At 42.4% G+C, this 13,604-nt stretch overlaps 1 protein-coding gene and 1 long non-coding RNA gene across 4 annotated transcripts in view; one reads left to right on the top strand and one right to left on the bottom strand.

The window, feature by feature from the left end:
* The window catches only part of SAMD12 (sterile alpha motif domain containing 12), a 494,897-nt gene that overhangs the window by 364,337 nt on the left and 116,956 nt on the right, over nt 1-13,604 (top strand). The window contains exon 5 of one of the 3 annotated variants that reach the window (XM_084747909.1): nt 1,652-7,788. The exons of the other annotated variants lie outside the window; for them this stretch is intronic. Coding sequence (XP_084604035.1) covers nt 1,652-1,713 — 62 coding nt within the window. The 3' untranslated portion in view covers nt 1,714-7,788. Of the gene's footprint in view, nt 1-1,651; nt 7,789-13,604 lie in introns of those variants that run through there. 3 annotated transcript variants of the gene reach the window in all.
* Nucleotides 1-13,604, bottom strand: part of LOC311578165 — a 42,933-nt gene that overhangs the window by 25,150 nt on the left and 4,179 nt on the right. The window lies entirely within an intron of this gene.

Genomic DNA, 13,604 nt, shown 5'->3' with positions numbered 1-13,604 from the left:
TGTGACTGTATTACACAGGCTGTATTACACGGTATAAAGGTGCTGGTAGGAATGAGGCACTGTGGGTAGCTACTCAGAAGCCATTCGCCATATGCATAGAGCGTTAACAAGAGGATCCTGTTGATTTTTGCAGGTGTTCTTTTAAAACACGGCCTAAGAGTTGGACTTGGGGCTAGCCATAATACTGAAACCTGTTTAGAAACTACAGTGTAACTGTTTCAGTGGTAGTTTCTTTGCAATCTCTCTCTGCCTTTACTGGGAAGATTCAGTTTCTACAAGTTAGCAATAATGACTTCAGTTATATTTTGGACTTCCTGTCCCACCCCCCCTCTTTCCAAGAAATACTAAAGAGACAGCTGCAAACATAAGGATTGATTCTCTGAAAGATTATTTTTCCATGGTGTTTGTGTGTGTGTATGTGTGTGTGTATGTGTCTGTGTGTCTGTGTGTATGTCTGTGTCATGTCTCTCTCTGTGTGTATGAGTTTAAGCAGTGTTTTGTTACCTACTTTCAGGAAAATGTGTGTCAGTAGAGTTTCATATTCCTCAATACCTGGTAGTAAAGACAATGGAAATGTAAAACAGAACAAAACTGATTTTTCTCAGTTCCAGCTTTGTTCCACTCCATCTGACAATCAGAATTCCACCGTACAGGTCTTATGTTCCATTTGTACATATTCGTGCATTAAAATTACAGTCTATAGGGCTGGAAAGATGGCTCCTCCATTCAGCACTTGCTGCTTTTGCAAAGGGCATAGGTTTGGTTCCCAGCACCCCACATGATAACCTATATGTGTCTGTAACTCCAACTCCAGGATATCTTAGACACTCCTCTGGCTTCCGTGAACCCCTACACATGCATGGCACACACATCCTCATGCATGCTCACGCTCAGACACAAAATAATAAAAATTAAACCTTGTGTTTAAAGAAAATTAAGATCTGCTGTACAGCTTTCTTTCCAACCACTGGGTACCAGAAGTGGGCATGGTTTTTAAATGGAGACTGTAAGTAAAAGACATTTAAAGACAACTGACTTCAAATAGGAAGAAAAATAATGAGAAACAGAATAAGAGATATCAGTGAACCGATGTAGAACCTGTGTAACCAGAGCACTTCTGACTTATTTCCTATGTCTTAAAATATCCATACAGCGAGTTTTTAATTATGAAAATATAAGTGACGAATAAAGTGAGTTTGTCACAAGAAATGACACCTCAGCCGTGTCTGATGTGCTTAAAAGTATCAAACGAGGGACATGGTCAAATATGGGGTACTGGAGTTCATGTGAAAGTCAGACCCCACTCTCCACTCAACTGTGAAGAATGGCCTGTCCATTGGCTAGATCTGGGTATGGGGAGGCCTAATGGCACTCAGAGGAAGGATAGCAGGCTACCAAGAAGAGACTTGATACCCTATGTGCATATACACGGGGAGGAGGTCCCCCACAGTCACAGACATAGGGGAGGAGAGTAAGGGGAAAATGGGAGGGAGGGAGGAATGGGAGGATACAAGGGATGGAATAACAATTGAGATGTAATATGAATAAATTAATAAAATATATATTTTTTAAAAAGTATCAAACAGCCTCCTTCAGGGATAAACAATGCAGCAACCATATGCTGTTCTCTCATGTGTAGTATGTTTTCTAGGGTTCTGTGGCCGTAACGACTCCTGGAAACATGAAGAAAGGGTGTCGTTCCACCTGCCATGAAAGCATCCCTGTGGTCTTCAGTCGTGTGAAGCTGACTTTGCCCAGGCACTTGTCTCCTTGTAAACGACTTCTTTTCCGTGTAGTCTGCGCTGCCACCTCATTTTCTTATTGTTAGCTGAAGAATTGTTCATCTCTACTTAGACTTCAGCTCTGCATCTGCTTTTGTGCTCTCCATCTGTTCTCATTGTAGTTCCTTTGTAATATATTAGGTGCCGGGTAACATTTAAAGGCACAGCCAAGTTGGCGTGGGCTCCGAGCTTTCTTTCTCTCTGAGTGGGAAAGCTGCTTAGACTTAGCACAAAACATAAATGTCGTTTCCCTGCCAAGCAGAGACCACTTTACCTTCCAAGTGTCGTTCAGTTGCTGCTCTTTCATTTTATCTCTCCTCTTTGCCTTTCTCCTTGGCATGCCCCAACCCCCACCCCATTCCCAGTAACAAGTGACATGGTCTCCCAAGGAAGCCTGAGAAAAATCAAGCATTTCTGCACCCATGAGCTGGTATATAATGGACTGAAAACTCAGGTGTTCCTCTGTTTGATAGTTCTGTCTCAGATGCTGGAGGCCAGTGGCTGCAGACCAGAAGAAAGGGAAGTGTGCCCTTGGACTGCTGAGTCAGTAATGCCTCAAAAAACAAACAAACAAAAAACTATAGTCTACAAGGTTCAGCTTTCTCCTCTGAAAAGGGACAGGACTACTGCCTCCTTCGTGGTATTGTCATGCAGACACACTTCAAAAACTGCCCAAAGTGGGACCTGTCACCTATTGCAAAAGCTTCACAAACCATCAGTAGCCCTGCAGCAACTGACAACATGGGAAAGTGCTAACTGTGGACAGTAATAGCTACCAAAAAGAAAAAAAAAAGAGTGTATTTTCTTGGTTGACAAATTAAGTTGAAACCAATTTCACATTAACAGCAGGCATTTGCCAACTTATAAAATGTAGCTACCAAGGAGGATCCAAAAGTAGGGCTCTGGGGCTGGTGTTCTTTTTATGTGTCATATTCAGTTTGATTGGAAACTCTTACTGAAATGTGATTCTTGTTGAATTCATTTTTCTCCTTTCTTGTCTAGCCAGCTGTCATTTTATGTATCTTCAGAGGTGGGAGTTTTCTGACCGGGGCTTGCATAGGACAGAAGAGTCAGGCTTTGATTCTGTTTGTGTTTGAGGTTAGTGATGAAGAATTCAAAGGAAGAACTGTTGGATGCTCTAGGGGAGAGTCCAGGCATCACCTTCTTCTGTTTGCAGGGAAGTTGAGGATGACAAAGAACAGCAATGCTAATAAGTAGCCCTGTGCCTAGTGAAGTTCACAGAGCAATTCTGGACTTCTGAGGAAACTGAAGCCTTTGATGAAAGCGTCTATTACACACACAAAAACTCAAAAACTGATTAAATTTTGATTGCAACATCTGTATTTATTCACTTTTAGCAATCCCTTACTTAGCATCTTCCTGAGCAGAGGCACTTTGTCAGACCCTGGAATGCTGCCTGGGTCAGGACTATCACGAAAGGAAAGTGAAAGTACAGTTCAATTCACAGTAATTTGAGGATACTTAAGAAAAGGGGTACATTCAGAGGAAGGGTAAACAGGATACCAGGATGAGACTTGATAGGCTGTGATCATATATATGGCGGGAGAGGAGGTCCCCTTCTGTCACAGACCTAGGGGAAGGGAATAGGGTGAAAGAGGGAGGGAGTGGGGAACGGGAAGATATAAGTGAGGGGATAACAATTGAGATGTAATCGGAATAAATTATTTAAATAAAAGTTTTTTTTTAAAGAAGAAAGAAACAGAAAGGGGCACATCGTTAATATATGAGCTGTGTTTAGGTGGTAGCCAGGAGATAATGCCCAACCTAAGGGGAAACAGCAGCATGGGCTTGGGGCCAGGATGGGCAAAATGGACAGAGAGGAAGGGTAAGCACTTCCCCATGGGGACATCAGCACATGATAATAGGTCTAATGGTGGAAGACAGACACATAAGCAAGCGGTTTTAATACACCATTTAAAAGATATGCTGTGTAGCTATGGTTAAAATGCTGATACCTATAAACTAATGTAAGGGCGGAGACAGGGGACAGAAGATGGCTCAGCAGATAGAGGGGCTTACTGCCAAGACTGTTGAGTTCAACGGCCAGGATGCACATGGTGGAAGGAGCAAACTAACCCTTCCAAATTGGCCTTTGACTTCTGCTCACAAGCTTGGTGTGCGTGTGTGCGTGAATTCCTGCCCATGTGTGCACATGCACACAAACACGAATAAATAAGTAAATAAATATAATTTTTAAAAGATATCTCAAGCCATACAGCTACTAGCTCTTGTATTATGGGTTCTTCAAAGCTGTGAACAAGTTTTCTGGATGCTGGAAAGAGATGGAGGAAATGCAATGGGGGACAGAAGCAGCAGTTAATATACAAATCATACAGTGTTTGCTTAAGCATAGTCAGTGCAGGGGCTCAGGAGATGCCTCAGTAGGTACAAGCACTTATTCTGCAATTGCGAGGAGCTGAGTACAAACTCCTAGCACTCACATAAAATCTCGGCATGGCCATGCATACCTGCACTTACATGTCAACCCAGCCAGCCTTAGACGGGGAAGATAAGCTGATCCAAAGAGAAAGCTAGTTAGCCAGCTGTCCTGGCCTAAACTAGCTTCCAGCTCAGTGAGAGAGCAGGTGTCAAGGCAACAAGGCAGAGAATGGGGGACGAAAATATGTGACATCCTCCTCTGGCCCCCAAATAGTCACAGACACCTACACACATATGTGTGTGCAAGGCACACACACACTCACAAATAAAAGAAAGGAAGAAAGGAAGAAACCATACCTGAAAACAGAGCCAAAGGGGTACAGAGCACAAGCTGGAACTTTTGTGCATCATAATTTAGTTCAATGGAGACTTTGAGCCAGAGTCACCACAACAGGCTTATAGTGTGAGGTAGTTCCAGCCCACAAGCCTCCTGGGAACATATGTTGCTTGCTCGCCACATGGACCAGCACCTAGAACGGCACGTGACACAGGCTAGGTGCTCAAAAGCTCATTGGAGCCTGTATAAACAAGTGAACAAGAGAATCAATGGCTCCTCCTAAACCTATGTCTCCATTTTAATTTACTAAAATTAAACTTGACACTGATTAAGAACTGATACTCTTCTGATACTTTCTCCTTGGCCTAAAATAAAAGAGCTTTGAAGACTTACTTTTCTCAGTGTAGAAGGATACAACAGAAGTAGATTCTTCAAACACTCAAATAACATGCCATTAAACTGGGGTTTCTCAACCTTGTCACTTTTATATTTGTGTTGTGGTATTTTCAGATACTTTGCTGCGAGTGACTCTTTTGTACACTGTAAAACCTGATATGGCATTCCTCACCTCTATGAATGACCACTACGTGTAGTGACCAAAACTATGTCAGGAGACTATGGCATTCCTGGAGGGCAAAGTGTCACCTGCATAAACATTTATTCTCACTTTCAAGCACTCTTTAGAATTTTCTTAAAACATACTTGTAACTTTCTTGGCCTGTTAAACATGAGCCTTTGGACTATTACAGTAGAAAGCCGGCTGTAACAATGAAAATACCTTAAGCCATATTCGAAAAGATGTGCTTGCATCCCTAGGCTGCTGCAGTTTTGTAGACCTGTGTCTTTGTTCCATGGTTTTGATTTTTTCCCTCCCACTCTGCCTATGTGGCTGACAGCTGTCATTTTCTTGTAAGCACTGATGTATACTAATTTTCTACTTCTAATCTGCTGAGAATTTAAAAAGCAGTTAGCCAGCTTTCACAGAATGAATCTAAAATGAGAATTCACAGTTCCCGTGTTTGGGCCTAAATGTGCAGGATCCTGGCAGGGGAACTCAACATTTTCCTTCGAGCCATGAAGAGGCCTTCTTATTCCTTACTTCTCAGTGCTGCTCATGTGCCACATCCATGTGTCATCACCACCACTGTACTTAATGCAACTTTATGACGTTAGCCACAGCATTCCTGTTTCCTCAGTTTAGAATGAAGATAGAGGTGAGATATTCAGACATGCCTGCCAATCGTGCAAAAACATTTCACAGAGTAGTTTATCATTCATTTTCTTACTACCATTCACAATATGGCTTCCATTTGGATATGGTATGGGGAATGTACCACTTACATGTCTATGAGGCTGCACAGAATCTGGATAATACAGGCGAATGATAGCATATTCGTTATTTTAAGTAAAGTTAAGTCCAAAATATAAGGACAGAGTATTCAGCATGCGGCATGGCACGGACTATATTTGTGAAAGGAAGCATATGAATGAATTACAAAAATACAGTCTACCATCCCTTTTGCTAGTGCAGGGGGAGACCTGATATAAGGAGCGGCAAGCAAAAAGATGATAAGAGCTTCAAAAATCCAGATGGGGAAAATGGTTTGTAATGAAAGCACAGGCTAATCTTTCATGTCACAGATAAAGAGAAGATGGTAATGGTCCCAAGGGAGGGGATGAAAAGACTGAACTTCAGCCCATTTCCTGATCTGCTGCAGTTCCCTTTTAAGTTTGTAGGTTGGGAATGGCCCTGAACATTTCAGCTCCTGGGACAAATTCACCTCCTTTTATTTCCTCCGTTGCCAGTGCTTGTGTTTTCCAATGGACAGAGAGAAAGGTTAAAGCTCTTGGTGTGTGCTTGACACCAGTATTTGGAACCACTAGCGTCTCTAACGGCTCTCTTGTCTCGGTTGTTAGGCTATTTCTGTTGCTACTGTAGCAAGGAATAATCCGGGGCGCCAGAATAAAGCAACCTGCAGTGGAATGCTTACCTGAATGATGTGCAAGGTTACAGGAAAGCATTTCATTTTTTAAAAAGTGGCTCTGTACATAATAAAAAGGGATCAGTGCACAATATGGTTTTGAACACTGTGAGAAGAATGCCATTTAACTTGCTGTGTATTTTCAAGGTCATGACTCCTGTTAACAGTCTCGACCGGTAACATACTTCCAGAGGGTGAAGCCGGTCAGCCCGACCCTTCAAACTGACCATTTTCCAATTGGGCATAGGAAACATGAGCCCACCTCGATAGAAGGTGCCCCTTAGGGTAAGGACCAGATTCCAAGATAACTTGTGAAGTTAATGAACACGGGGATGCTGTGATTTCTTATGGGATTAGAGTTTTTCTTATAATCATCTCAGTGACGAGTTATGATAGGGAAATAAAAAAAAATGACTGGACCAGAGTCACAAAAATAGCCATTCTTTCAAAGATAAAGAAATTCCCAAGACACCATAGCCACCTATTTGTATTTGGTAGAAAGGTCTCTGTGCATTTCTTTGAGTTCTGCAATGTTGGCATTTTAGTTAGGTCATCAGTTAATTGGGCTGGGTTAATGGTTCTTTTTACTGTGGTGACTTTTAATCACCTTTTCAGCAGAAGGTGTCTGATTAAATCAGGGACTGCTGCGGTGGGGGCGGGGGGAGGGGCAGGGGAAAGACATCACTCCTCTCCTGGTCTATCATCTTCACCCCCAACACAGCTGGAGTTATATTCAGTGGCTTTGAAGCACGCTGGGTGCTTGGCCCTATTTTGTGTGTGTCCATAACAAAAAGCAATTTTCATTGGTTCTAAACACCTCTCAGGATGATTGCATGCGATCTAGGGCAAAGCTCCAGGCCTTGGGTCAGTAGTTTTAGCATGCAGTAGAGAGGTAGGAGATAAACTGGGCTCCAGTCGTGCTCAGGATTAGTACCCTCGAAAGGAATGGTGGAAGCAGGTTAGCAAAAGTATGCGCATGACGTAGCTTAGTTTATGGGCTGAGGGTTTCCTAAAAGACAGGTTGAACAAGAGATTCTATGGTTTAAAGGACTATATATCAAATGTATCCTTAGTAGGTATGTGAAGCCACTTCTCCTGCTCACTTAATAACTACTGCCAGGTCCAGCAGTTTACATAAAAGTGACTTCCAAGAATTCTTACGAGTCTTTACATTATAAACCAATGTGCAAACATGCATTTTCATGTATGTGCAAGCCAGAGGGTGATACTGAGTGTCCTTCTCAGTCTCTCCCCCACCTTATTTTTTGAGGTTGGGTATCTCGCTAAAACTGGAGCTCACTAAGTCAGCTACTGCCTTGCCAAGGAGCTTCAGGGATCTGCGTGTCTCCACCCAGCACAAGGGGTTGTAGATCAGCACCAACGTGCTCATCCTTTCACTCAGGTCTTGGAGATCTGAACTCAGGCCTTCAGGCTTGCTCTCTGTCTGAGAAATGGAAGTGCCATCCCTCCGCCTCCTAACCTTGAGACTTGACCTATTCTTGGGCTTTATTTGGGACTGGCAGAGATAAATTTGGAAAATAGATTTTCCAGTTCTGTTTCCTCCATTCTATCCTAGATAGTGTTTCCTATATGTTTTGTAATTTAAGGCCATTTTGGGGACTAAACTGGAAACTAAATCTACCAATAGCAGTGTTTCAGTCAGGGGCTATGTTCTCACAGTATATGTGAAAAGTTCTTGGAACAACACACTTATAACTTACAGGAGGACCACAAGTATTATAGAGAAGAAGTATATAAAAACAATACAATAGGTTATGACTGGGATGTGTGTGTTTGTGTGTGTGTGTGTGTGTGTGTGTGTGTGTGTGTGTGTGTGTTTGTGTGTGTGTGTGTGTGTGTGCTTGTAATGTATCTGTTCTGTAACCACCATATGGAGCAGGAGCAGGAGCTATCTCAAAGTCAGTAAAGGGTAATTTTTAATAATCTTCTTTATTCTTCTAATGATCTGTACTTTTTGTCAGTGAGATTGGGGTGGTTTTATATTGGTGGATGGGATAAGTGCTGGAAACTGAACTCAGACCTTCATTCATCCTTTGTATTCTATTCTTCCAACCCCATAAATCATATAATTTTTTAAATCACAAGACACAAAGATAAGCACACACCTGGCACCTTGTAAAGTTGGAGTATGTAGGTCTCCTTGGATGTCCCTGACTTCTTCCTCCTATAGTGATTTTGTCACCTGGAGTACCTTCACACAACACATTTGAAAGTGACTCTCTAAACTTTTGAATCTATATATAACTTGTGCAGAATCTGGATTGCAAAGACATACCATCAACGGAGTAAGGCCACATCATGGTCACCGGGGCTGAGATGGCATTAGGACAGCATAAGACTCTGCAGTAGGAGGTCTGCACAGCAGAGAAGGAGGCAGGAAACAGAACTGCCTCAACCTCAGGCACCAATGTGGAAGAAGAATCAGGGATACTCTTTGAGCTTGAGGGGGTCCAGAGAATGGAACATGGTGAGCCAAGCAGACTAAGAAAATAATTTCCAAACCCTAGGGCGGAAAGATTGAGGCCAGCGCAGCCATGCAGTAGACGCCAGAATGTTCGAAAGACACTGAACATGGGATCTCTTCATGTAGGAAGAGAAGAACTGTCATGGCTCACATTCATCAGAAGAAATGGGGGAGGAGTAGCAAGGCCCCAGGACTGAAGAATGAGAACAATTTAAATTTAATACAGGTTATTAATTTCTGTCTCCAAAGAGCCTGGTGTGCTAAGCAAGACCACCATCTTACCCAGGAGGCATTACTTAAGGTCACTTCCTGTAAAGCTCAGTCTATATTTCCATGTGGCGTGGATCATAATCTCTGGAAGCTTCTTGTTTCCAGCAGGGAGGCTGTAACAGGGATTGAGACTATTGGGAAGATAAAGCATTGCATCAGTGCCATTTTGGTAACTGTTCTTCACCCTCCTGTCACCCCTGGCCTGAAAGACCTCAGCGTGGAAACACACTCACCACAGCCTGGTGCTTGACGTATAGGGAATTGGCCCTAGAACAATCTTTCAAAACATAAGTTTTATTCTAAAGTAAGTGGCTAATGACCCTTAGTCCCTTCACCCTTTTCTACATCTTTCATCTTCTGTCCACAACAGATGCAGCCAATTTTTCTGCAGAGATGCAATCTGCTTTACTTGCAGGAAACAACGGTTTAAGCATCAGTGCTGTTACGGGGGGCGTTGCTACCCTCATTTTCAACATCGCTAATGTCTAGAGGATCAGAGACATTTTCACAAATATAATAAAGTCTTTCAAAAAGATTGAGACATGAGCTCTGTACTTAACTTTAAAATATGGCCTGATAAATATTTATCATTAGGCTATAGTTATGATGACAATGTTACCCAACCTGCTTTTACAACCAATAAAGGCACAGGCAACTGATGTATTTTAGAATAAGCCGCTACCTGGGGCAAAGCAGATATCACCTCCTAAGCCATCCTCCATTATCTCCCTGCCTCCAGCCCATGCCATCTGCTTCTAATAATTTCTATTTAGGCTGCCTCCCAACAACAGCCCCAAAATACTAGTTAAGGTTGTTCATTTTGGTCATGTTTTTCCATGAAGAACTTCAGAGTTCCTCCTCGGGGCCCATGTGGCCCTTTTCTTATCCTTCTTCCTCCTCAGTACCTTCTATCTTTCCCAAGATCCTCTCTGTCTTCAAAAGCCCACAAGCCTTAGCCATGCCTATCCTATTTGCCTGCCCAGGTGTGTCGGCTTTTTATTGGCCAAATAGGAATAAGTTTTTGGGCAAGGTTACATAGCAATATTTGCGGTCCATTAAAAGACAGCTAGCAGAAACTGGCATCAAAATACATCAGAGCAACTTCCAACATGTGAGAACTTTATAACAAAAGGGGGATAGTTAGGAATGGCAAATCCTAGTGTTTTCTTTTTCCCCTGAACTGGACATTTTCTTCTTGCTATGTAACAAGCATTAGATAAATATCTAAATATTTTAGAATTAAGAATAAGTAAGTTTGTAACTAAGATTACAGCTCAATGGAAGAGAAATTTCTTAGCAGGACTTCCATCTCCAGCATCGTTTTAAACAAAAAACAAAAAACAGAAAGAATACATGGACTTTGATTTCACAAATATCACCTCTCTTGTTGCCTTTGAATATTTTACCCACTCATCATATTATCTTCTTTTGCCTAATGTTATTATGGCTACTTCATATATTAACTCAGGTAGCTGAATGTGACCTAAATATTAGAGAAAATGCACACTATTACAAATCTCCATCTGTATAGTAGCAACACTAGTACCATGAGCTTCTAAAAATACCTGCCACCACCACTGGCACAAAACACATATGGGTGACCTGCCATATACAAGGGAACTTTCTAGGTCCAAAGACTAAAAAAGAGGGAAAGAAAAGTTTACAGAATATCCTCATAAAACTAAAAAGCATGAGACATTTTATTGAAAATCAACTATAATATCATCCAGCATTATATAGTTTGAGAGACTAGCACAGGTAGCTATTTGTGAACTATTTGTTCACAGAAACAGTGAAAAATGTGTATTGACATTATTCCTGTGTTGGCACTGCGATAAGTGAGTTGTATAGCTCACAATGAGGAACTGTGGGCCACCTTCAAGTGGACTTCCATGAAGGGATATAATGAAAGGACACCATTTTCCGATAAGGCTTTTCACTGAAATACCAACCCTACCCAGAGCAACTTAGTTTTTCCGAACACCAAGATTAGGTACAATGGAATATGCATAATCCTGTGACTAATCCCCACACAGTGCCCCTGTCTCAGCTAAGCAGTGGTATGCCTCATGGGCTGCCCTGTTGTCTGTGCCTTGTCATCCTAAGTAGATTCTTTGTCCAGGATCAGGTATTACACCTTCATAGTAATACCTGACCCTTCTCTCCTCATTGCTCCACTCCACAGGAATTTTCACAGCAGCCAGTGTTGCAGGAAGAATAAAAGGCGAAATACAACCTTTCCCCAACAGGCCTGACTCTAACTCTTTGTAGACAGAGAAAGACTTCTTGGCCACAAGGGAGCTTGCACTGCCTAGCATATCTACTGAACATATACAGACAACCAGTCATTGGGAAGAGGGCATGATGGGACAGGGGATGAAAAGAGAAAAATGGGTGGGAACATAGCAAAAAGAAGAGGATGAAAAAAATGGAAGTGAGAAAGGGAAAGAAGAGAAAGAAAAAACAAACAAACAAGAATCTAGGACAAGGTACCTAACTCCTTACACAAATGACTGCTGGAGTGGAAAGGCACTGACAGGCAAAAGACAGTATGAAACATCCTATGCTCCTCCTGTCCCTGCTGCTAACAAACTGTGGGGCCTGGGCCAACACAGTCAGTCTTTCTAGGCCAGGGTTCATATTTGTAACAAGACAAAATCAGACCAGATCATTACGCTTACCCTTCTGGACATGAGCATCCTGGTCAGCATCCCAGCCCTCCATGGACCAGCAAAAGCCACCTCATATCACACTGAGCTGCTTCCCATTGTCTTTTTCACTTCTTCACTCATCTTACTGGGCACCTTAAGTGATTTGACTGAGCGTGACTTACAGAACACAGAAAGGATTCTGGAAGGACAAATCTCATTTTATCTAAAAACCAAGTTACCTACAAGTACATCCTGAGGGCCTGCTCTCCGTGGCACCCTGTCAGAGCCCAACTAGGAAACTTTCAGTAAGGAGAATGCAAAATAAAATATAGATATTTATAATTGAAACATCATTCCCCCCTCTGGGTATCACTTCCTTTTTCTCTTTCTTTATAATGAAAATTCAGTCAAATGAATATTTTGTTCCCCCCAAGGAAGCTCTCTCAGCTGCACATGATGCTGAACACATCAGGGGAGACTCTCTTGCAGAAAACGATGCCCGTTCAACAGCTAATGATCACCTTGCATGGGATCAGAACGTGACAAGGTCTTTGAGGTTGGCCCTCTTTCAGCTGTGAATTAGGAATTAGGTACAGAATATAGCTAAAAGCGTTTTTGCAGGGTCCTGCAAAACCAAAATGAGCACTGGATCCAATTTTATACATGTACAGGTATATCAAATAAATTTAATTTCCCCATTGAAGGTGCTTGCTTTTAATTCTGGGGCCAGTGGTGCAGAACAGTTTTGAAGATTAAATTTTCCATTCCAAGAAAGTAGTTGTGGATAGAACTTCTAAAGCACAAGCAACCAAAAAGAAAAAAAAAAAAGAAAAAAAAAAGAGCAGAAGGTTTTCAGTGCACACAGCAAAGGCGGCGGGGAGGTAAAATGGTCTAGTGAGCAGTAGACAGGCAAGAAACGTCCAGGTGCAAGATTACCTTTGGCCACCTCGTTTCAAGCCACATAATCACCTTATTTATAACCAAAGCAGGGCTAGCTTTTGTGCCCCGGTTTGCAGCTGTGGGGACCCTGCTCTGTCACCTAAGGCTACTTAGTCTGTGTTATGTGTGCTCTAAAGCTTGCCTTCCCAACTTTTAAGCACCGCTGCAATAAGGCACCTGAAGAAGGTATAATTTGTAAGATCAACCCCGAGGGCTTTGAGGAAGAATCTGAACTCATTTTCGCCACAAAGCCTTTCCAGCTCTTCTGCTACTCTCCCAAAATCCCCATCCTGTGTCTACCCACCCCCCATCGGCCCTTTGGCATGTGGCTGGGACTCCAGCTACCATAATTAATAATGTTGCATTGCAATTAAGCCCTACAACCTTATGCAAAGGGGTCTTTAACTCTCTCTCTCTCTCTCTCTCTCTCTCTCTCTCTCTCTCTCTCTCTGTGTGTGTGTGTGTGTGTGTGTGTGTGTATGTGGTGTGTGTGTCTGTCTGTCTGTCTCTCTCTCTCTCTCTGTCTCTCTCTGTGTCTCTGTCACTGTCTCTGTCTCTGTCTCTCTCTCTCTCGTGTGTGTGTGTGTGTGTGTGTGTGTGTGTGTGTGTGTGTGTGTGTCCTTTCTTTTGGTTTTTTTCCTGCATTTTAAATAGCAATCACAATATTAAAGTAGGTACAATTAAGTAAGAGTGACTTAAAATTCACCAGGCAGCACAGGGAACCATTTCTTAAACCACATAGGCCTATGAAACACACCT

Source organism: Acomys minous (genome assembly GCF_964271855.1).
Source record: "Acomys minous genome assembly, chromosome: 12".
Taxonomy (NCBI): domain Eukaryota; kingdom Metazoa; phylum Chordata; class Mammalia; order Rodentia; family Muridae; genus Acomys; species Acomys minous.
The sequence above is the reverse complement of the archived record's forward strand: the minus strand, read 5'-3'. Positions and strand labels throughout refer to the sequence as shown.